This window comes from Tachyglossus aculeatus, chromosome 24, assembly GCF_015852505.1.
Source record: "Tachyglossus aculeatus isolate mTacAcu1 chromosome 24, mTacAcu1.pri, whole genome shotgun sequence".
Classification (NCBI taxonomy): domain Eukaryota; kingdom Metazoa; phylum Chordata; class Mammalia; order Monotremata; family Tachyglossidae; genus Tachyglossus; species Tachyglossus aculeatus.
The window spans coordinates 28,746,027-28,769,652 of NC_052089.1; the positions used below are offsets into that span (position 1 = coordinate 28,746,027).

At 50.7% G+C, this 23,626-nt stretch overlaps 1 protein-coding gene across 1 annotated transcript in view; it reads right to left on the reverse strand.

Moving 5' to 3' along the window:
- The window catches only part of GRIK1 (glutamate ionotropic receptor kainate type subunit 1), a 57,300-nt gene extending 35,639 nt beyond the window's left edge, over positions 1-21,661 (reverse strand). Inside the window, exons 1-7 of the mRNA XM_038766217.1 lie at positions 21,502-21,661; positions 17,176-17,433; positions 12,953-13,134; positions 8,995-9,048; positions 7,794-7,967; positions 4,922-5,065; positions 1,769-1,876 (exon numbers count right to left, since the gene is read on the reverse strand). Coding sequence (XP_038622145.1) covers positions 1,769-1,876; positions 4,922-5,065; positions 7,794-7,967; positions 8,995-9,048; positions 12,953-13,134; positions 17,176-17,433; positions 21,502-21,622 — 1,041 coding nt within the window. The 5' untranslated portion in view covers positions 21,623-21,661. The remainder of the gene's footprint in view (positions 1-1,768; positions 1,877-4,921; positions 5,066-7,793; positions 7,968-8,994; positions 9,049-12,952; positions 13,135-17,175; positions 17,434-21,501) is intronic.
- Positions 21,662-23,626: the final 1,965 nt, after the last annotated feature.

The window sequence follows — 23,626 nt, forward strand, 5'->3', positions numbered from 1 at the left end:
TTACTTGTACATTTCTATCCTATTTATTTTATTTTGTTGGTATGTTTGGTTCTGTTCTCTGTCTCCCCCTTTTAGACTGTGAGCCCACTGTTGGGTAGGGACTGTCTCTATGTGTTGCCAATTTGTACTTCCCAAGCGCTTAGTACAGTGCTCTGCACATAGTAAGCGCTCAATAAATACGATTGATTGATTGATTGATTGATCCCATAAGGCTGTTGTAGGAGGGCGAAGCCAAGCCTGCTCGGGAGGCGGACGACCTTGGGCTGGGAGTGGCGGAGCTAGGTGGGGTCCAGGGACCCCCCCAAGTGCTCCGACCCCTTGGCCAAACTGCTCCGAGGCCACTCTGACCCTCTCAGAGCCAAGGGGCTACCCAGCAGTAGTTTCCAGACTTTGTTTCCCCAGCGGCATCTCCCGCTCTCGCGCCTCCAAGCAGCTCCCCTCCCTCTGCCAGGCCGGAGACGCCCGTCCCGTTTTCGGTAAGGCCGGGCCCACTGGGCGAGAGACGAGCCGGTCCGGCCCTGCCGCCGGCTCGCTTTGCTGCTCATCCCAAGCGCTTAGTACAGTGCCAAGCGCTTAGTCCAGTGCCCTGCAGACAGTAAGCGCTCAATAAATACGATTGAATGAATGAATGAATAAATATGACTGATTGATTGATTCGCTCTTAGTGTTTCCTGTTTCCTCTTCTCCCGCCAGTACAGTGCTCTGCACACAGTAAGCGCTCAATAAATACGATTGATGATGATGACTCACGTTCATCAACTGATTGTCCTGAACTGATCGCCTCTGGTCCCACGGGCCCTCATCACCCCGGCCCCATCCCAGTGGGTGAAACTGACCCGGCTGGCTGCTTCGAGGCCGCTCCGATCCCCGGGCGACGGGTACCGGCGGGTGATGGGGCTGGGACTAATCCATCAATCGTATTTATTGAGCGCTTACTGTGTGCAGAGCACTGGACTAAGCGCTTGGGAAGTCCAAGTTGGCAACATAGAGAGACGGTCCCTACCCGACAGCGGGCTCACAGTCTAGTAATCCCGGCCCCGCCGCCGATCGGCTGTGTGACTTTGAAGAAGTCACTTCACTTCTCTGTGCCTCGGTTACCTCATCTGTAAAACGGGGATTTAAGACTGTGAGCCCCGCGTGGGACAATCTGCTTACCTTGTATCTACCTCGGCGCTTAGAACAGTGCTTGGCACCTAGTAAGCGCTTAACAAATTCATTTATTTTACTTGTGCATATTTACTATTCTATTTCTTTTGTTAATGATGGGCATCTAGCTTTATTTCTATTTATTCTGATGACACCCGTCCACATGTTTCGTTGTCCGTCTCCCCCTTCTAGACTGTGAGCCTGTTGTTGGGTAGGGACCGCCTCTAGATGTTGCCAGCTTGTACTTCCCAAGCGCTTAGTACAGTGCTCTGCACACGGTAAGCGCTCAATAAATACAACCGAATGAATGAATGAACAAATACCATCTCCCCACAGCACCTGTGTATCTGTTTGTACAGATTTATTACTCTATTTTACTTGTACCTATTTACTCTTCTATTCATTTTATTTTGTTAATAGGTTTTGTTTTGTGGTCCGTCTCCCCCTTCTAGACCGTGAGCCCACTGTTGGGTAGGGACTGTCTCTCCATGTTGCCGACTTGGACTTCCCAAACGCTTAGTCCAGTGCTCTGCACGCAGTAAGCGCTCAATAAGTATGATTGATTGAATGAATGAATGAATGAATCGGGGTTCCGGACTGGGCCCGGCCCCGAGAGGGTCACCTTTTCAGTCCCGGCCTCCTTGAGACTGATGATGTCCAAGTCGAAATCCCTACGCTGGCTGTCGGTCTTGTTGAAGGCAATCCTCCCGGTTAAGCCGTTCCATCGCACCTGCAGGGGAAAGGGAGAGCAATCAATCAATTAATCAATCAATCAATCGTGTTTATTGAGCGCTTACTGTGTGCAGAGCACTGTACTAAGCGCTTGGGAAGTCCAAGTTGGCAACATATAGAGATGGTCCCTACCCGACAGTGGGCTCACAGTCTAGAGGGGGGAGACAGACAACAAAACCAAACATATTAACAAAATAAAATAAATAGAATAGATATGTACAAGTAAAATAAATAGAGTAATAAATATGTACAAACATATATACATATATACAGGTGCTGTGGGGAGGGGAAGGAGGTAAGGCAGGGGAGAGGAAGTATTTATGGAGCGCTTACTGTGTGCAGAGCACTGGACTAAGCGCTTGGGAAGTCCAAGTTGGCAACATATAGAGACGGTCCCTACCCAACAGTGGGCTCACAGTCTAGAAGAAATCATCATCATCATCAATCGTATTTATTGAGCGCTTACTATGTGCAGAGCACTGTACTAAGCGCTTGGGAAGTACAAATTGGCAACATATAGAGACAGTCCCTACCCAACAGTGGGCTCACAGTCTAAAAGAATAATAATGACATTTATTAAGCGCTCACTATGTGCAAAGCACTGTTCTAAGCGCTAGGGTGGTTACAAAGTGAAATTCACCCATAATAATAATAATAATAATGGCATTTATTAAGGGCTTACTATGTGCAAAGCACTGTTCTAAGCGCTAAGGAGGTTACAAAGTGATCAGGTTGTCCCACAGGGGGCTCACAGTCTTAATCCCCATTTTACAGATGAGGGAACTGAGGCCCAGAGAAGTGAAGTGATTTGCCCAAAGTCACCCAGCTGACAGTTGGAAGAGCTGGGATTTGAACCCATGACCTCTGACTCCAAAGCCCGGGCTCTTTCCACTGAGCCACGCTGCTTCACCCAAGAAATGTCAGAGACCTCACCCTGGGACCCCCACAGTGGGGAGAGGATCTGCCTGCCCCTTTGGCGGTGGGGAGGGGGCCTCCACGTAGCTCCTGGACTATCCTCGTCAGCGGCAAAGGGAATTGAACCTCGGATTTTTTTTTAATTCATTCAATCGTATTTATTGAGCGCTTACTGTGTGCAGAGCACTGGGAAGTCCAAGTTGGCAACATCTAGAGACGGTCCCTACCCAACAGCGGGCTCACGGTCTAGAAGGGGGAGACGGACCACAAAACACAACGTATTAACAAAATAAAATAAATAGAATAAATATGTACAAATGAAATAAATGAATAAATAGAGTAGTAAATATGTACAAGTATATATACAGGTGCTGTGGGGAGGGGAAGGAGGTAAGGCGGGGGGGATGGGGGTTATGGTATTCGTTAAGTGCTTACTACGTGCCAGGCACTGTTCTAAGCGCTGGGGTAGATACAAGATAGTGGGTTGGATTCTATTCTACAGTCCTTCATTCATTCTAGAAATGTCAGAGAAGCAATTTTAGGCTGTGTGGAAGGATTAATTAAAAAAACAACAACAACTCCTTGGAGCTGTCGACGGTTCTCCTGTATTTCTCTTCCCCACAGCACCTGTATATATGTATATATGTTTGTACATATTTATTACTCTATTTATTTATTTATTTATTTTACTTGTACATATCTATTCTATTTATTTTATTTTGTTAGTATGTTTGTTTTGTTCTCTGTCTCCCCCGTTTAGACTGTGAGCCCACTGTTGGGTAGGGACTGTCTCTACGTGTTGCCAATTTGTACTTCCCAAGCGCTTAGTACAGTGCTCTGCACATAGTGAGCGCTCAATAAATACGATTGATGATGATGATGATGATGATTCAGGTCCTGTCCCACATTCATTCATTCAATCGTATTTATTGAGTGCTTACTTTGTGCAGAGCACTGTCCTAAGCGCTTGGGAAGTACAAGTCACAGTCTAGGGTCACAGTCTAGAAGAAGACTAGATTAAGTCTAGAAGAAGTCTAGATTAAGACTGTAAACCCCCCGTGGGACAACTTCATCACTTTGTAAACTCCCCAGCGCTTAGAACAGTGCTTTGCACATAGTAAGCGCTTAATAAATGCTATTATTATTATTAACAAATGCCATCATTATTATTATTATCATTAGAGACGGGGTGGGATTCACTCATTCATTCAGCCGTATTTATTGAGCGCTTACTGTGTGCAGGGCGCTGTACTAAGCGCTTGGGAAGTACAAGTCGGCAACGTATAGAGACGGTCCCTACCCAGCGACGGGCTCCCAGTCTAGAAGGGGGAGACAGACGACAAAACCAAATACGTGGACGGGTGTCAAGTCGACAGAACAAACAAAATTGAAGCTAGATGCACAGCATTAACAACATAAATAGAATAGTAAATATGTACAAGTAAAATAAATAGAGGACTAAATTCATTCAATCGTATTTATTGAGCGCTTACTGTGTGCGGAGCACTGTACTAAGCGCTTGGGAAGTACAAGTTGGCAACATATAGAGACGATTCCTACCCAACAGTGGGCTCATATACAGCTGCAGTGGGGAGGGGAAGGAGGTAGGGTGGGGGGATAGGGAGGAGGAGAGGGAAAAGGGGGCTCAGTCTGGGAAGGCCTCCTGGAGGAGGTGAGCTCTCAGTAGGGCTTTGAAGGGAGGAAGAGAGCTAGCTTGGCGGATGTGGCAGCGTGGCTCAAGTGGAAAGAGCATGGGCTTTGGAGTCAGAGGTCATGGGTTCGAATCCTGGCTCTGCCACATGTCTGCTGTGTGACCTTGGGCAAGTCACTTAACTTCTCTGGGCCTCAGTGACCTCATCTGTAAAATGGGGATTAAGATGGTGAGCCCCACATGGGACAACCTGATCACCCTGTAGCCTCCCCAGCGCTTAGAACAGGGCTTTGCACATAGTAAGCGCTTAACAAATGCCAATTATTATTATTATTATGTGCGGAGGGAGGGCGTTCCGGGCCAGGGGGAGGACGTGGGCCGGGGGTCGACGGCGGGACGGGCGAGAACGAGGAACAGTGAGGGTGGGATGTGGGGGCGGAACGGAGGAGGGAGAGCGGGAGGAGAGGGGAAACTCGCCTCTTTGATGAGGTTCATGAGCTTGGGTCCAAAGTGCCAGGGCCGGTGCCGGTGACACTGCAGGGAGCTGACGGCCACCGGGGCCCCGCGCTGCAGGGCCACGGCCACCACGTGGACGGCGTCGTACATCAGGGCGGCCTCCGTCTGCGGAGAAACGGGCGGGTCGCCGGGGCCCCGCGGGGCCCGCCCGCGCTTCCGTGGCTGTGCCCCGCCGGCTCGGCCTCCTCCGACGGGAGCCGGACTTTCCCCGTGGCCCTCGGGGTAGGCCCTCAGCATAGGCCCTCAGACTGCCCCATCCTTCACCAATCAACCAATTGTATTTATTGAACGCTTACTGTGTGCAGAGCACTGGATTAAACGCTTGGGAAGTACAAGTTGGCAACATTCATTCATTCATTCAATCGTATTTATTGAGCTCTTACTGTGTGCAGAGCACTGGACTAAGCGCTTGGGAAGTACAATTTGGCAACAAATAGAGACAATCCCTACTCAACAATGGACTCCCCATGTAGACAGACACACAAACACACTCTCTCTCTTGCCACAGACAGATGGAGTTTCCATGGCTCCACCAACTCTGCACTGTTTGCCCCTGGGCAAATCACTTCAGTTCTCTGGGCCTCGGTTTCACATCATTCATTCCTTCGATCGTATTTATTGAGCGCTTACTGTGTGCAGAGCACTGTACTAAGCGCTTGGGAAGTACAATTTGGCAACAAATAGAGACAATCCCTACCCAACAATGGACTCACCATCTAGACAGACACACACAGATGCACAAACACTCTCTCTCTCTCTCTCTCTCTCTCTCGCCACAGACAGATGGAGTTCCCATGGCTCCACCAACTCCTCACTGTTTGCCTCTGGGCAAATCACTTCAGTTCTCTGGGCCTCGGTTTCACATCATTCATTCCTTCGATTGTATTTATTGAGCGCTTACTGTGTGCAGAGCACTGGACTAAGCGCTTGGGAAGTACAAGTCGGCAACGTATAGAGACGGTCCCTACCCAACAGTGGGCTCACAGTCTAGAAGATCCGTGGTTCAAGTGGGTCCGTGGCCTCTGCTTCTACTGCCTGTTCCCAAGCCTTCAGCTCAGCGCTCCACAAACATCAGGGGTCCAGTACAGCGCACCCAGCGCAGAGCATCCAAAACCCCTGACCCTCCTCCATTCTTTCATTCATTCATTCAATCGTATTTATTGAGCACTTACTGTGTGCAGAGCACTGTGCTAAGCGCTTGGGAAGTACAAGACCTCCAGTGACTCCAAACAGACTATCCAACAGCCCTGACTTTCCCCCGTCCATCCCTCAGTCTCCCCGAGTGACCCAGCACGGACTGGTCACCGATCTTGACTCTCCCCTCCCTGTGACTGAAGACGGACCATCCAAAACTTCTGACTCTCCCACCCAAGAGAAGCAGCGTGGCTCAGTGGAAAGAGCCCGGGCTTTGGAATCAGAGGGCGTGGGTTCAAATCCCGGCTCCGCCACTTGTCAGCTGGATGACTTTGGGCTAGTGACTTCACTTCTCTGGGCCTCAGTTCCCTCATCTGTAAAATTGAGATGAAGACTGTGAGCCCCACGTGGGACAACCTGATCACCTTGTAACCTCCCCAGCGCTTAGAACAGTGCGTTGCACATAGTAAGCACTTAATAAATGCCATCACTATTATTATTATTAAGTCAATTCACTTCTCTGGGCCTCAGTGGCCTCCTCTTTAAAATTGAGATGAAGACTGTGAGCCCCACATGGGACAACCTGATCACCTTGTATCCCCCCTGGTGCTTAGAAAAGTGCTTTGCACATAGTAAGCGCTTAATAAATGCCATCGTTATTATTATTATGAAGTCAATTCACTTCTCTGGGCCTCAGTGGCCTCCTCTTTAAAACTGAGATGAAGACTGTGAGCCCCACGTGGGACAACCTGATCACCCTGTATCCCCCCTGGTGCTTAGAAAAGTGCTTTGCACATAGTAAGCACATAACAAATGCCATATTATTATTATTATTATTATTATTATTATTATTATTACTATCCCTCCCTGACTCTCCTCAAGTGACCAAACATGGACCATCCAATACCCCTGACTCTCCTCTCTCCCTCCTTGACTCTCCCCGGTAATTGAACACAGATCATCCGACAGCTCCACTCTTCCCTCATCCTCCCCGACTCTCTCCCTAGTGAACCAAGACGGTCCATCTGACAGCCCTGACTCTCCCCCAGTGACCAAACGCAGATTCTCCCCCAGCGGACCTGAGCTCTTCCACGCCCTCCTCTCCATAATAATAACAATAATGATGGCATTTATTAAGCGCTTACTATGTGCCAAGCACTGTTCTAAGCACTGGGGAGGTTACAAGGTGATCAGGTTGTCCCACGGGGGGCTCACAGTCTTCATCCCCATTTTACAGATGAGGTCACTGAAGCCCAAAGTCACACAGCTGACAATTGGTGGAGCCGGGATTTGAACCCATGACCCCTGACTCCAAACCCCGGGCTCTTTCCACTGAGCCATGCTGCTTCTTAAGCGCTTATTATGTGCAGAGCACCGTTCTAAGCGCTGAAGGGAGGCAAGGTGATCAGGTTGTCCCATGTAGGGCTCACAGTCTTAATCCCCATTTGACCGATGAGGTCACTGAGGCTCTGAGAAGAGAAGTGGCTTGCTCAAGGTCACACAGCAGACATGTGGCGGAGTTGGGATTCGAACCCATGACCTCTGACTCCAAAGCCCGGGCTCTTTCCACTGAGCCACGCTGCTTCTCTAAGGTCAATAAATACGATTGATGATGATGATGCCCCGGGCCTCAACCCCGACTTGGAGCGCTCAGGGCCCCCGGGCGCCCAGCGGGCTGGTCCCGGGCGGGCCGACTCACCGTCATCATCCCATCCAGGAGGCCGGTCTCCAGCTTGGGGGGAGCCTGCAGCCTCTCCACCGACCACCTGTCAACGAGGGCGGACACCTGCGGGTGGTTGAGGTTCAGCAGACGCAGGCCGGTCACGTTCACCCCGCAGTAGCGGTACGGCTCCAGGTCCAGCGCGAACAGGTCCTGCAGACCACGGGGAGAGCGACTCTCGCATCCTCAGGCCAGGTGAGACACCGGCGACGGCCCGTCCGGCGCGATACTGTTTCCGTTTCCCTTTCCCGCTGGCGTTGGACACGGGATGTGGCTCTACCCTCCTCCGCCCGGCCCCTCAGAGCCGAGGGCCACCCACCTGGGTGCTGGCACCAGCCACGACTCGACCCGTCTCCGGAGAGACGGCCCTCTAATTCCGAGGGCCGCGTCCAGCCGGGAAGAAAGCCATGGCTTGGGAGCAGTGGGAAAGGTTAGTCCCGGTGGTTCCCCTCTCCTGGGCTCCAGAATCCGCTCTCTGGCCCAGCTGGGAATCCCCGGGCCAGGCTGGAGGCAAATTTCCTTGTGGCATGGCCAAGGAGCGGGCCCAACGGAGTGGACACCAAGTGCCAGGTTCCCAACTGGGAGGGCGACGGGGCCGGCGGCCTGCCGGTTTCATTCATTCATTCATTCATTCATTCACGATTGATGATGATGATTCATTCAATCGTATTTACTGAGCGCTTACTGTGTGCAGAGCACTGGACTAAGCGCCTGGGAAGTCCGAGTTGGCAACATCTAGAGACGGTCCCTACCCGACGGCGGGCTCACAGTCTAGAAGGGGGAGACGGACAACGAAACAAAACGTGGAGACGGGTGTCAGAATCGTGAGAACAAATGGAATTATAGCTAGATGCACATCATTAACAAGATAAATGGAATCGTAAATACGCACAAGTAAAATGGAGTAATAAATCTGTACGAATCTATACAAGTGCTGTGGGAAGGGAAGGAGGTAGGGCCGGAGGTAGGGCCAAGGTTTCCAGCCTTGGGGGCCACACCAATCAATCAATCAATCAATCAATCGTATTTATTGAGCGCTTACTTTGTGCAGAGCACTGGACTAAGCACTTGGGAAGTCCAAGTTGGCAACATATAGAGACGGTCCCTACCCAACAGTGGGCTCACAGTCTAGAAGAGCTCTGAACCCATTGTTCCCCCCGGGGAGAGGCATGGCCCTTACCAGCGTGGTGAAGAAGTAGTGGTAGTATTCCGTCATCATGCCCATGGAGAGAATCTAGAAATAATAATAATAATAATGGCATTTATTAAGTGCTTACTATATGCAAGGCACTGTTCTAAGCGCCGGGGGGATACAAAGGTGATCAGGTTGTCCCACGGGGGGCTCACAGTCTTCATCCCCGTATTACAGACGAGGTAACTGAGGCCCAGAGAAGTTGTTATTATTCTATTTATTGATTTATTTTACTTGTACACATTTATTCTATTTATTTTATTCTGTTAATATGTTTTGTTTTGTTCTCCATCTCCTCCTTCTAGACTGTGAGCCCGCTGTTGGGTAGGGACCGTCTCTATATGTTGCCAACCTGGACTTCCCAAGCGCTTAGTACAGTGCTCTGCACACGGTAAGCGCTCAGTAAATACGATTGAATGAATTAAGTGACTTGCCCAAAGTCACACAGCTGACAAGTGGCATAGCCAGAATTCGAACCCATGACCTCTGACTCCAAAGTCCGTGCTTTTTCCACTGAGCCACGCTGCTTCTTCATCAATGAGTGGCCCATGTGAGTCTCCCGGTCTCCCGGCAGCTCAGCTCCCGCCCCTTCGGACGGATCCGGAAGCAGCGTGGCTCAGTGGAAGGAGCCCGGGCTTGGGAGTCCGAGGTCATGGGTTCGAATCCCGGCTCTGCCATATGTCTGCTGTGTGACCTTGGGCAAGTCACTTCACTTCTCTGAGCCTCAGTGACCTCATCTGTAAAATGGGGATTAAGACTGTGAGCCCCCCAGGGGACAACCTGATCACCTTGTATCCCCCCAGCGCTTAGAACAGTGCTTTGCACATAGTAAGCGCTGAACAAATGCCATCATCATTATTATGATGATTATTATTATCCCCCTAGGCCTATCCGTACCCGGATGGGGCAGAACCCTCTATGTTGCCAACTTGTACTTCCCAAGCGCTTAGTCCAGTGCTCTGCACACAGTAAGCGCTCAATAAATACAATTGAACGAATGATTGAGCCCTGGGAATTCCAGGGCTTGGACTTAGACTGGGAAGAAACGAGGGGTCAATCTGTACAATGACCACAAGGAACTCGTTGAATGTACTTAAGCGCTTAGTACAGTGCTCTGCACACAGTAAGCGCTCAATAAATACGATTGATGATGATGATGGTCCTTGGCCCTGTTTCGCTCTGGCCCGGCAGGACAAGTGAGGTAGGAGGCTTTGACTCGTGACCCCAAGATAGGGGAGTTCCCCGAGGCCCACCCTTCCTCCCGGCCAGGAGACGGCTTATTGCCTTGATTAATGGTATTTATTGAGCACTTACTGCGGGCAGAGCACTATACTAGGCATTTGGGAGAGGGCAATCCAACAGAGTGGGCCAACGGGATTCCTGCCCTCAGTCTACTTTGTCTTCCTCCTTCTCTTCTCTGCTGCCTTTGATCCCTCGGACCACTCCCTTCTCTTGGAAACACCAGGGTACCTGGGGTTTATTTGACGTGGTCCTCTCTCCTGGTTCTCCTCCCTTTTTTGATGGTATTCGTTAAGCGCTCCTTACGTGTGAAAGCCCTCTTCTATTATCATTATCATTATCAATCGTATTTATTGAGCGCTTACTATGTGCAGAGCACTGTCCTAAGCGCTTGGGAAGTACAAATTGGTAACATACAGAGACAGTCCCTACCCAACAGTGGGGTCACAGTCTAAAAGGGGGAGACAGAGAACAAAACCAAACATACTAATAAAATAAATAGAATAGATATGTACAAGTAAAATAAATAAATAAATAAATAAATAGGGTAATAAATATGTACAAACATATATACATATATACAGGTAAGAGGCCCCTATGTTTCGGGCCGCTCCTTCTCAGTATTTTTCTTGGTCTTCTTCTCTTCCTCTCACCCCCACACCGTGGGAGTCCCTCAAGGTTCAGTTCTGTGTCCCCTTCTATTCTCCATCTACACCCATTCATTTGGAGAACTCATCCTCCCTAGCACAGATGAGCGGACAGTGAGCTGTCCCACTTATGTGCGTTTAGGGGTCAGGGGCTCAGGGGCTCGCGGCTGCAGGGTGTATTTGGGGCTCATATCGGCAGGTATGATAACACTTTATGATAACTCATAACACTTTATGGGGCCACGGCTGCGGGGTGCGGGATGCTCTGTATGTGCTCCCTACACCCCCTTCCACTGGAAACAGAGGCGGGAAGTACTACTGTATCTCCTGGGTCCGACTTGGCTTGCTCCACCCCCACCCCCTGCCGTGGAAAGGGCAGAGGCCCCTTTAAGAGCCTGTGCAGCTCCCACCGATGCCATCTCGAACTGCCAAACTGAGGCCTCCTTCTCCCTCCCTGCCCTGTGTCCTCTGTCAGGTGGAAAGGGGGCAGTGCTCGTACAAGGTGAGGCCTACAGAAGGCGGAGCAGAAGGGACAAGAAAGGGACATGGAGGGGGGTAGGACTAACTCCCCCCTCCCCTTTGATTCTCCCTCTCTCCCTCTCGACTCCTCTGACTCTCCCCCTGTCTGGCCCTCCCTTCGACTGACTCTTCCTCCCCCGTCTGACTCTCCTCTTCTGACTCTCCCCTTGTCTGACTCTTCCCCATCTGACTGTCCCATGTAAGGCTCTCCACTTTCCGACTCTCCTCTTGGCACTCCCCGCCCTAATTATCCCCCGTCAGACTGCCCCCAAGTCTGAACATCCCCCACCTGACCCTCCCCTCATCTGATGTTCTTTGGTGTCACCCAGTGCCCATCTGACTCTCCCCTTATCGTCCTCTCCCCAGGGCCTATCCGTCCCCTCAGGTTGACTCTCCCCAGGATCCCTGGCAGCTGAGGGTTCCAGGGGAGCAAGGAAGGGTGAGGGCAGGGAAGTTCTTAGTATAGTGCTCAGCACACAGTAGGCACTCAGTAAATGACTCGCTGGATTGGCTTCAGGGTTATATGGGGGAGCTAGGCCCACTCCCTCACTTGGTCTCTCCCGTCTTCTCTCACTCCCTCTCGGCTTTCATCCCAGGGCGGCTCCAGGCCTGGTCTCCCCCTTGAACCCACCAGTTTCCACGCTGGCACATGACGAATCTCTCCTGGCCGCGGATCTGCCAGTCCTGATCTGCCATGGTGGCTCGTTGCGGGGTGGGTGGGTTCTACTAGGCCGGGTTAGATACAGAGCTATCCCTGTGCCACATGGGGCTCGTAGTCTAAATAGGAGGGAGTAGGATTTAATTCCTATTTTACGGCTGAAGAAACTGAGGCACAGAGAAGTGAAGTGACATGCCCAAGGTCACAAGCGACTGGCAGAGCTGGACGACTTGTACTTCCCATGTTCTTTTCACTAGGCCAGACTCCTTCCTCCCTGTACTTGTACTTGTACTTCAACTTGTACTTCCCAAGCGCGTAGTACAGTGCTCTGCACACAGTAAGCGCTCAATAAATACTATTGATTGATTGATTGACTTGTACTTCCCATTTTCTTTTCACCAGGCCAGACTCCTTCCTCCCCTGGCTGGTCTTCCTCAGTCTCCTTCGCCGGGCCCCTTCTCGGCTTCCCACTCCTAACTTTGGGTGTCGGTCAGTCCGTGGCGTTGACTGAGCACTTTCGGTGCGCGGCACCTTGTACAGAAAGGCGGGTGGGAGGGATTGGGATGGTCGGAGAAGGGGCCTGGATTCGAGGGGAGGACAGGGAGAGGGAGGGGGCCCGGATTCGGCATTCGGTCATTCCCCCGAATGTGGGAAGTGAATCCTAACGATCCCAGTACCATTGATTGGCTGATCGATCCTCGCGCTGGGAGATACGGAGGGAACGGGATGAGGCTTTCCGTTTCACAGAGGAGGGGACGGAGGCCCAGAGAGGTTCAGCAACTTGCCCGAGGTCACACGGGGCAAGCCTGGGGCCTAGAACCCGGGCCTCCCTCTCTTGCCAGTCCTCCTGCGCCCACCCACCAGCCCCCCGGCGGCTCCCAACCTGTTGGAGGACGTCGGCCGCCGTTTGGTGGGAGCAGTCGAAGATCACGTAGAACTCCTTGGCCTTCTTCATCTCCTTCAGCAGGGGCCTGGCGTCTCTGGTCGCGGCGGGCAGCTGACGGATCCTGATTTTGATGTTGTATCGGGACGGGGCCTTGATCAGCTCCTGCAGGCGGAGGAGCCCTGGGGGAACCACCGCTGGTCAAGCCCGGGGCCGCCTGGGCTATCTGAGAAGTGCCCCCTCGCTGGCGCCCAGCAGGCTGGGGGACGGATCGGGATCAAGGGAGGACCCGTTGCCGTCCCGTAGGGAGCCGTAGGTTTGGGAAAGTGACGACGGGAACAGCGTGGACCGGGCTAGGGATCCCAGCCGGGTTCCTCCGGTGGCTGACTAGCCGCTGGACCACAGTGTCCAGCTCCTATGGCCCATTCCCAGGGCAGGGAATGCTGGATCCGTCCCCCAAAGCCTCCCTCCAGCAGGAGTTGGGGAGAGATGTCCACCTACTTCTCCTGGACCCAGGCACCCCACCCCCAAATCAGTCAATCAATCAATCAATCAATCAATCGTATTTATTGAGCACTTACTGTGTGCAGAGCACTGGACTAAGCGCTTGGGAAGTACAGGTTGGCAACATATAGAGACAGTACTCTGGACCGCAGCCTCAGCTTCATCATCATCATCATCAGTCGTATTTATTGAGTGCTTACTGTGTGCAGAGCACTGTACTAAGCGCTTGGGAAGTACAAATTGGCAACACATAGAGACAGTCCGTACCCAACAGTGGGCTCACAGTCTAAAAGGGGAAGACAGAGAACAAAACCAAACATACCAACAAAATAAAATAAATAGGATAGATATGTACAAGTAAAATAAATAAATAAATAGAGTAATAAATATGTACAATCATATATACATATATACAGGTGCTGTGGGGAAGGGAAGGAGGTAGGATGGGGGGATGGAGAGGGGGAAGAGGGGGAGAGGAAGGAAAGGGCTCAGTCTGGGAAGGCCTCCTGGAGGAGGTGAGCTCTCAGCAGGGCCTTGAAGGGAGGAAGAGAGCTAGCTTGGCGGATGGGCAGAGGGAGGGCATTCCAGGGCAGGGGGATGACGTGGGCTGGGGGTCGATGGTGGGACAGGTGAGAACGAGGTTATTATTATTATTATTATTATTAATAATAATAATAATAATAAGCGCTTACTAAGCACTGTTCTAAGCGCTGCGGGTCGGTTACAAGGTGATCAGGTTGTCCCACTTGAGGCTCACAGTCTTCATCCCCATTTTCCAGATGAGGTGACTGAGGCCCAGAGAAGTGAAGCGACTGGCCCAAAGTCACACAGCTGACAGTTGGCGGAGCCAGGATCAGAACCCGTGACCTCTGGCTCCCAAGCCTGGGCTCTTTCCACTGAGCCCCCATTTTACCCAGGGGCCACTGTAAGCTCGATGTTGGCAGGGAATGTTTCTGCTATACCGTTATATCGCACTCTCCCAAGCGCTCAGTACAGTACAGGGAAGCAGCATGGCTCAGTGGACAGGGCTTGGGCTTTGGAGAAAGAGGTCGTGGGTTCAAATGATGGTGATGATGATGGCATTTATTAAGCGCTTACTATGTGCAAAGCACTGTTCTAAGCGCTGGGGAGGTTACAAGGTGATCAGGTTGTACTTCCCAAGCGCTTAGTACAGTGCTCTGCACACAGTAATCGCTCAATAAATACGATTGAATGAATGAATGAATGAATGAATCAGGTTGTCCCACGTGGGGCTCACAGTCTTCATCCCCATTTTCCAGATGAGGTCACTGAGGCCCAGAGAAGTGAAGTGACTTGCCCAAAGTCACACAGCTGGCAAGTGGCGGAGCTGGGATTTGAACCCATGACCTCTGACTCCAAAGCCCGGGCTCTTTGCACTGAGCCACGCTGCTTCTCAATCGCTGCTTCAAATCCCGGCTCTGCCGCTTGTCAGCTGTGTGACTTTGGGCCAGTCACTTCACTTCTCTGGGCCTCAGTTCCTTCATCTGGAAAATGGGGATGAAGACCGTGAGCCCCACGTGGGACAACCTGATCACCTTGTATCTACCCCAGCGCTTAGAACAGTGCTTGGCACATAGTAAGAGCTTACCAGATCCCGGCATTATTATTATTATTATTACAGTGCTCTGCACACAGTAAGCGCTCAATAAATACAACCGACTGACTGACAGACTGATGGAATAGCGGCCCTGGGTTGAATTTCAGGTTGAATTTCTGGCACGGGGAAAAACCCACAGACACACATACACACTCAAGCGTGCACATCCAGTCCCCACATATGGTTCCCACATATGTTGTTGATATGTTTTGTCTTGTTGTCTGTCTCCCCCTTCTAGACTGTGAGCCCGCTGTTGGGTTGGGACCGTCTCTAGATGTTGCCGACATGGACTTCCCAAGCGCTTAGTCCAGTGCTCTGCACACAGTAAGCGCTCAATAAATACGATGGAATGAATGAATGAATGAATGAATGAATGCTTGGCACACAGTAAGAGCTTACCAGATACCAATGTTATTATTATTATTACAGTGCTCTGCACACAGTAAGCGCTCAATAAATGCGATTGAATGAATGAATGAATGCTTGACAAATAACAGTGCTCTGCACACAGTAAGCGCTCAATAAATACGATTGAATGAATGAATGAATGAATGCTTGGCACATAGTAAGAGCTTACCAGATACCAGCCTTATTATTATTATTACAGTGCTCTGCACACAGTAAGTGCTCAATAAATACGATTGAATGAATGAATGCTTGGCACATAGTAAGAGTTTACCAGATTCCAACGTTATTATCATTATTACAGTGCTCTGCACACAGTAAGCGCTCAATAAATACGATTGAATGAATGAATGAATGAATGCTTGGCAAATAACAGTGCTCTGCACACAGTAAGCGCTCAATAAATACGATTGAATGAATGAATGAATGAATGCTTGGCACATAGTAAGAGCTTACCAGATACCAACGTTATTATTGTTATTATTACAGTGCTCTGCACACAGTAAGCGCTCAATAAATACGATTGAATGCATGAATGAATGAATGCTTGGCAAATAACAGTGCTCTGCACACAGTAAGCGCTCAATAAATACGATTGAATGAATGAATGAATGAATGCTTGGCACATAGTAAGAGCTTACCAGATGCCAACGTTATTATTATTATTACAGTGCTCTGCACACAGTAAGCACTCAATAAATACGATTGAATGAATGAATGAATGAATGCTTGGCACATAGTAAGAGCTTACCAGATACCAACGTTATTAGTATTATTACAGTGCTCTGCACACAGTAAGTGCTCAATAAATACGATTGAATGAATGAATGCTTGGCAAATAATAATAATAATGGCATTTGTTAAGCACTTACTATGTGCAAAGCACTGTTCTAAGCGCCGGGGAGGTTACAAGGTGATCAGGTGGTCCCACGGGGGGCTCCCATTCTTCATCTCCATTTTCCAGATGAGCTAACTGAGGCCCAGAGAAGTGCCCCAAGTCACCCAGCTGACAGTTGGCGGATCCAGGATTTGAACCCGTCACCTCTGGACTCCCCAGCCCGGGCTCTTTCCACCGAGTCACGCTGCTTCTCCAAGTAAGAGCTTACCAGATCCCGACATCATTATTATTATTATTATTACAGTGCTCTGCACACAGTAAGCGCTCAATAAATACGATTGAATGAATGAATGCTTGGCAAATAATAATAATAATGGCATTTGTTAAGCACTTACTATGTGCAAAGCACTGTTCTAAGCGCCGGGGAGGTTACAAGGTGATCAGGTTGTCCCACGGGAGGCTCCCAGTCTTCATCCCCGTTTTCCAGATGAGCTAACTGAGGCCCAGAGAAGTGCCCCAAGTCACCCAGCTGACAGTTGGCGGATCCAGGATTTGAACCCGTGACCTCTGGACTCCCCAGCCCGGGCTCTTTCCACTGAGTCACGCTGCTTCTCCAAGTAAGAGCTTACCAGATCCCGACACTATTATTATTATTACAGTGCTCTGCACACAGTAAGCGCTCAATAAATACAACCGACCGACTGACGGACTGATGGAATGGGGGCCCTGGGTTGAGTTTCAGGTTGAGTTTGGCATGGGGAAAAACCCCCAGACACACACACACACTCAAGCATCCTCATCCAGTCACCCTGGTCCTCCCCGAGGCCAAACCAGGGCGCCGGGCACCGCGCGCCGCACCTGTGCTGTCCTCGTAGACGACGGTCACGGCCTTCCAGTCGTAGTAGAGCACCAGGTCCAGCACGGCCCGGCTGACGGCGGAGAAGTCCGGGTGGAGGTTGACGGAGAACGGGTCTCGGCCGTCGGCGCCGGCCTGCTTCCAGCGGGTCTGGATGTGCGGGACCTCCAGGGCGTGGCAGACCGACTGCACCGCGCTGACCGCCGGGCCGTGCGAGGGACCGAACAGGGCCGCCACGCCCAGGGCCAACTGCTCACAAGCTGCCACCGAGGCAGAGTCACGGGTATAGAGATAACAATAACAATAATAATAATGATGATGGCATTTATTAAGCGCTTACTACGTGCGAAGCCCTGTTCTAAGCGCTGGGGAGGTTACAAGGGGATCAGGTTGTCCACAGCCGTCATCCCCATTTTCCAGATGAGGGAACTGAGAGGGACCGAACAGGGCCACCGTGCCCGGGGCCAACTGCTCACAAGCTGCCGCCGAGGCAGAGTCATGGGCACAGAGATAATAATAATAATAATAATGATGGCATTTATTAAGCGCTTACTACATGCGAAGCCCTGTTCTAAGCGCTGGGGAAGTTACAAGGGGATCAGGTTGTCCACAGCCTTCATCCCCATTTTCCAGATGAGGGAACTGAGAGGGACCGAACAGGGCCGCCGCGCCCAGGGCCAACTGCTCACAAGCTGCCGCCGAGGCAGAGTCACGGGCATAGAGATAATAATAATAATGATAATAATGACGGCATTTATTAAGCGCTTACTACGTGCGAAGCCCTGTTCTAAGCGCTGGGGAGGTTACAAGGGGATCAGGTTGTCCTGCTTGGGGCCCACAGCCTTCATCCCCATTTTCCAGATGAGGGAACTGAGAGGGACCCAACAGGGCCGCCGCGCCCAGGGCCAACTGCTCACAAGCTGCCACCGAGGCAGAGTCACGGGTATAGAGATAACAATAACAATAATAATAATAATAATGATGATGGCATTTATTAAGCGCTTACTACGTGCGAAGCCCTGTTCTAAGCGCTGGGGAAGTTACCAGGGGATCAGGTTGTCCACAGCCTTCATCCCCATTTTCCAGATGAGGGAACTGAGAGGGACCCAACAGGGCCGCCGCGCCCAGGGCCAACTGCTCACAAGCTGCCGCCGAGGCAGAGTCATGGGCACAGAGATAATAATAATAATAATAATGATGGCATTTATTAAGCGCTTACTACATGCGGAGCCCTGTTCTAAGCGCTGGGGAAGTTACAAGGGGATCAGGTTGTCCACAGCCTTCATCCCCATTTTCCAGATGAGGGAACTGAGAGGGACCGAACAGGGCCGCCACACCAGGGCCAACTGCTCACAAGCTGCCGCCGAGGCAGAGTCACGGGCATAGAGATAATAATAATAATGATAATAATGACGGCATTTATTAAGCGCTTACTACGTGCGAAGCCCTGTTCTAAGCGCTGGCGAGGTTCCAAGGGGATCAGGTTGTCCCGCATGGGGCCCACAGCCTTCATCCCCATTTTCCAGATGAGGGAACTGAGAGGGACCCAACAGGGCCGCCGCGCCCAGGGCCAACTGCTCACAAGCTGCCACCGAGGCAGAGTCACGGGCACAGAGATAATAATAATAATGATAATAATGACGGCATTTATTAAGCGCTTACTACATACTCTTGTAAGCGCTGGGGAGGTTACAAGGGGATCAGGTTGTCCCGCATGGGGCCCACAGCCTTCATCCCCATTTTCCAGATGAGGGAACTGAGAGGGACCCAACAGGGCCGCCGCGCCCAGGGCCAACTGCTCACAAGCTGCCACCGAGGCAGAGTCATGGGCACAGAGATAATAATAATAATGATGATGGCATTTATTAAGCGCTTACCACGTGCGAAGCCCTGTTCTAAGCGCGGGGGAGGTTACAAGGTGATCAGGTTGTCCCACGGGGGGCTCACAGCCTTCATCCCCATTTTCCAGATGAGGGAACTGAGAGGGACTGAACAGGGCTGCCACGCCCAGGGCCAACTGCTCACAAGCTGCCGCCGAGGCAGCGTCACGGGCACAGAGATAATAATAATAATAATAATGACGATGGCATTTATTAAGCGCTTACTACGTGCGAAGCCCTGTTCTAAGCGCTCGGGAGGTTACAAGGGGATCAGGTTGTCCCGCGTGGGGCTCACAGCCTTCATCCCCATTTTCTGGATGAGGGAACTGAGGCTCAGAGAATCAATCAATCAATCGTATTTACTGAGCGCTTACTGTGTGCAGAGCACCGTACTAAGCGCTTGGGAAGTACAAGGTAGAGACAGTCCCTACCCAACAGTGGGCTCACAGTCTAAAAGGGGGAGACAGAGAACAAAACCGAACATACTAACAAAATAAAATAAATAGAATAGATATGTACAAGTAAAATAAATAAATCATCATCAATCGTATTTATTGAGCGCTTAGTGTGTGCACAGCACTGTACTAAGCGCTTGGGAAGTACAGGTTGGCAACATATAGAGACAGTCCCTACCCAACAGTGGGCTCACAGTCTAAAAATCCTGGCTCTCGACATACGGCCGAGAAGCAGCATGGCGTAGCAGTAAGAGCACGGGCCTTTGAGTCAGAGGTCATGGGTTCAAATCCTGGCTCCGCCAAATGTCAGCTATGTGACTTTGGGCAAGTCACTTCACTTCTCTGGGCCTCAGTTCCCTCATCTGGAAAATGGGGACTAAATCTGTGAGCCCCCCGTGGGACAACCTGATCACCTTGTAACCTCCCCAGCACTTAGAACAGTGCTTGGCACATAGTAAGCGCTTAACAAATGCCATCATTATTATTATTTACAGCTCGCCATTTGTCTGCTGGGTGACCTTGAGCAAGTCACTTCACTTCTCTGGGCCTCAATTCCCTCATCTGTCAAATAGGGATTGATACTGTGAGCCCCAAGGGGAGGCAGTGTGGCTTAGTGGAAAGAGCCCGGGCTTGGGAGTCAGAGGTCGTGGGTTCTAATCCCGGCTCCGCTGCTTGTCAGCTGTGTGACCTCGGGCAAGTCACTTAACTTCTCTGGGCCTCAGTTACCTCACCTGGAAAGTGGGGATTAAAACTGTGAGCCCCCCGTGGGACAACCTGATCATCTTGTAACCTCCCCAGCGCTTAGAACAGTGCTTTGCACATAGTAAGCACTTAACAAATACCATCATCATTATTATTATTAAAACGGGGATGAAGATTGTGAGCCTCACGTGGGACAACCTGATCACCTTGTATCTAGCCCAGCGCTTAGCACATAGTGCTTGGCAAATAGTAAGCACTTAACAAATACCATCATCATCATCATATGGGATAAGGGACTGTGTCCACCCGATTTGCTTGTACCCACCCCAGCACTTAGTACAGTACTTGACACACAGTAAGTACATAATAAATAGCACAATCGTTATTATTATTGTATAGCGGATCCCTATTCCATCCTGAAACTCTTCGCTATTAATAATAATGGCATTTATTAAACGCTTTCTATGTGCAAAGCACTGTCCTAAGCGCCGGGGAGGTTACAGTGTTATCGGTTGTCCCACGGGGGGCTCACAGTCTTAACCCCCATTTTACAGATGAGGGAACTGAGGCCCAGAGAATAATAATAATGATAGCATGATTTAAGCGTTTACTATGTGCAAAGCACTGTTCTAAGTGCCGGGGAGGTTACAGGGTGATCAGGTTGTCCCACGGGGGGCTCACAGCCTTAATCCCCATTTTCCAGATGAGGGAACTGAGGCCCAGAGAATAATAATAATGATAGCACTTATTAAGTGCTTACTATGTGCAAAGCACCGTTCTAAGCTCCGGGGAGGTTACAAGGTGATCAGGTTGTCCCGTGGGGGGTTCACAGTCTTAATCCCCATTTTACAGATGAGGGAACTGAGGCCCAGAGAATAATAATAATGATAGCATTTATTAAGCGCTTGCTATGTGCAAAGCACCGTTCTAAGCGCCGGGGAGTTTACAAGGTGATCAGGTTGTCCCACGGGGGGCTCACAGTCTTCATCCCCATTTTCCAGATGAGGGAACTGAGGCCCAGAGAAGTGAAGCGACTTGCCCAGAGTCACACAGCTGACAGTTGGCGGAGCCGGGATTTGAACCCCTGACCTCTGACTCCAAAGCCCGGGCTCTTTCGACTGAGCTACGCTGCTTTCCCGTATTGCTCTTGTTGTCCTCAAAAGAACGAGCTTCTTGAGCTTGTGCGCGCTCTGAGGTCACACAGCAGATGTGTGTCGGAGCCGTGATTAGAACCCAGGTCCTTCTAAGGGCCAGGCCCGTGCTCTACCCACTTGGCCTCTCCTCCCCTTACCTCTCCGGGACGCCTCGAAACTGTCGAACAGGTTGATCCTCTGGAGGTCGTAGGTCAGCGTGGTGTTGGGCATCAGCGCCCGGTTCCGGTTCACGTTGGCCACTGCGAACTTGAAAGCCATCTCTTCCACGTTGAGAGGCTGGTTCTCCGGCGTTTCGAAGATCCCTCCTGGGAGGAGAGGGCACAGATGGGAAAAAAGGGTGGTAGGGCGGACCCGCGGCTTCGTCCGGCCCTGGATCGATCCGTCGATCCATCGAGATTCCCTCCTGGGTGGAGAGGGCACAGATGGGAAAAAAGGGTGGTAGGGCGGACCCGCGGGTTCGTCCGGCCCTGGATCGATCCGTCGATCCATCGATCGGTGGTATTTATTGAGCTCTTCCCGGTCCCAGAGGTCCGTCCACCGTGGGCTACCTGGGTGCCCATCCAACCTGGGCTCCAGTCCAAGAAAAATCTTAAGCTTCAGGATCTCAATCTGGATTCGGACCCACCTCTGTGGGTGGGCCAGGAACCTGGGTGGACCAGACCTCTCTAATAATTATAATGATACCAACAACAATAATAACTGAGGCATCTGTTAATCAATCAATCAATCGTATTTATTGAGCGCTTACTTTGTGCAGAGCACTGTACTAAGCACTTGGGAAGTACAAGTTGGCGACATACAGATACAGTCCCTACACAACAGTGGGCTCACAGTCTAAAAGTCTGTTAAGCATTTACTATGTGCCGGGCACCTTTCTAAGCCCTGGGATAATCGGGGTGGACACAGTCCCTGCCCCACACGGGGCGCACGGTCTTCATTCCCATTTTACAGATCGGGGAACTGAGGCCCAGAGAAGTGAAATGCCTCGCCCAAGGTCGCTACGGCCCCAAAGGTCCATCCACCGTGGGCTACCTGGGTGCCCGTCCAGCCCGGGCTCCAGTCCAAGCAAAATCTTAGGCTTCAGGATCTAAATCTGGATTGGGACCCACCTCTGTGGGTGGGCCAGGAACCTGGGTGGACCAGACCTCTCTAATAATAATAATGATACCAACAACAATAATAACTGAGGCATCTGTTAATCAATCAATCAATCAATCGTATTTATTGAGCGCTTACTTTGTGCAGAGCACTGTACTAAGCGCTTGGGAAGTCCAAGTTGGCAACATATAGAGACAGTCCCTACCCAACAGTGGGCTCACAGTCTAAAAGTCTAAAAGTCTATTAAGCGTTTACTATGTGCCGGGCACTGTACTAAGCCCTGGGATAATCGGGGTGGACACAGTCCCTGCCCCACATGGGGCGCACGGTCTTAATTCCCATTTTACAGATCGGGGAACTGAGGCCCAGAGAAGTGAAATGCCTCGCCCAAGGTCACACAGCAGATGTGTGATGGAGCCGGGATTAGAACCCAGGTCCTTCTGAGGCCCGTGCTCTATCCATTAGGCCATACTGCTTCCAGGGGTCTCTCCGGCTCCTTTTGGACCCGGCTCTGGGGCAGCACGGCCAGGCGGGGACTTCTCCCTCCGTTTCTGCGGACGCTGGCTGGATCAGTGTCCGTAACAACAATAATAATTGTTGTTGGCAATTTGTCAACGGTGGTATTTGTTAAACGCTTACTAGGTGCTGAGCATTGTTGTAAGCGCTGATAAATCGTCATGACTGAACTCCTTAAAATCAGCCTATTTCCTGAGCTCTTTCGTAAATCTGTAAAGTCAGCTATTTACTGAGCGCGCCTAAATCCGTAAGATCCTCCTGTTTACTGACCGCTTTCGGAAATCTGTCAAATCGTCCTATTTACTGAGCGCTCGTAAATCCCTAAAACCGTAATGACTGAGCACTTTCGTAACTTTTTAAAATCAGCCCATTTACTGAGCGGTCTCGTAAATCCCGAAAATCAACCTATTTACTGAACGCTTTCATAAATCCGTCAAATCGTCCTATTTACTGAGCGCTCTCGTAAGTGTTTTGTTGTCTGTCTCCCTCTTCTAGCCTGTGAGCCCGTTGTTGGGTAGGGACTGTCCCTATATGTTGCCGACTTGTACTTCCCAAGCGCTTAGTACAGTGCTCCGCACACAGTAAGTGCTCAATAAATGCGATTGAATGAATGAATGAATAATAATAATAATAATAATGGTATTTGTT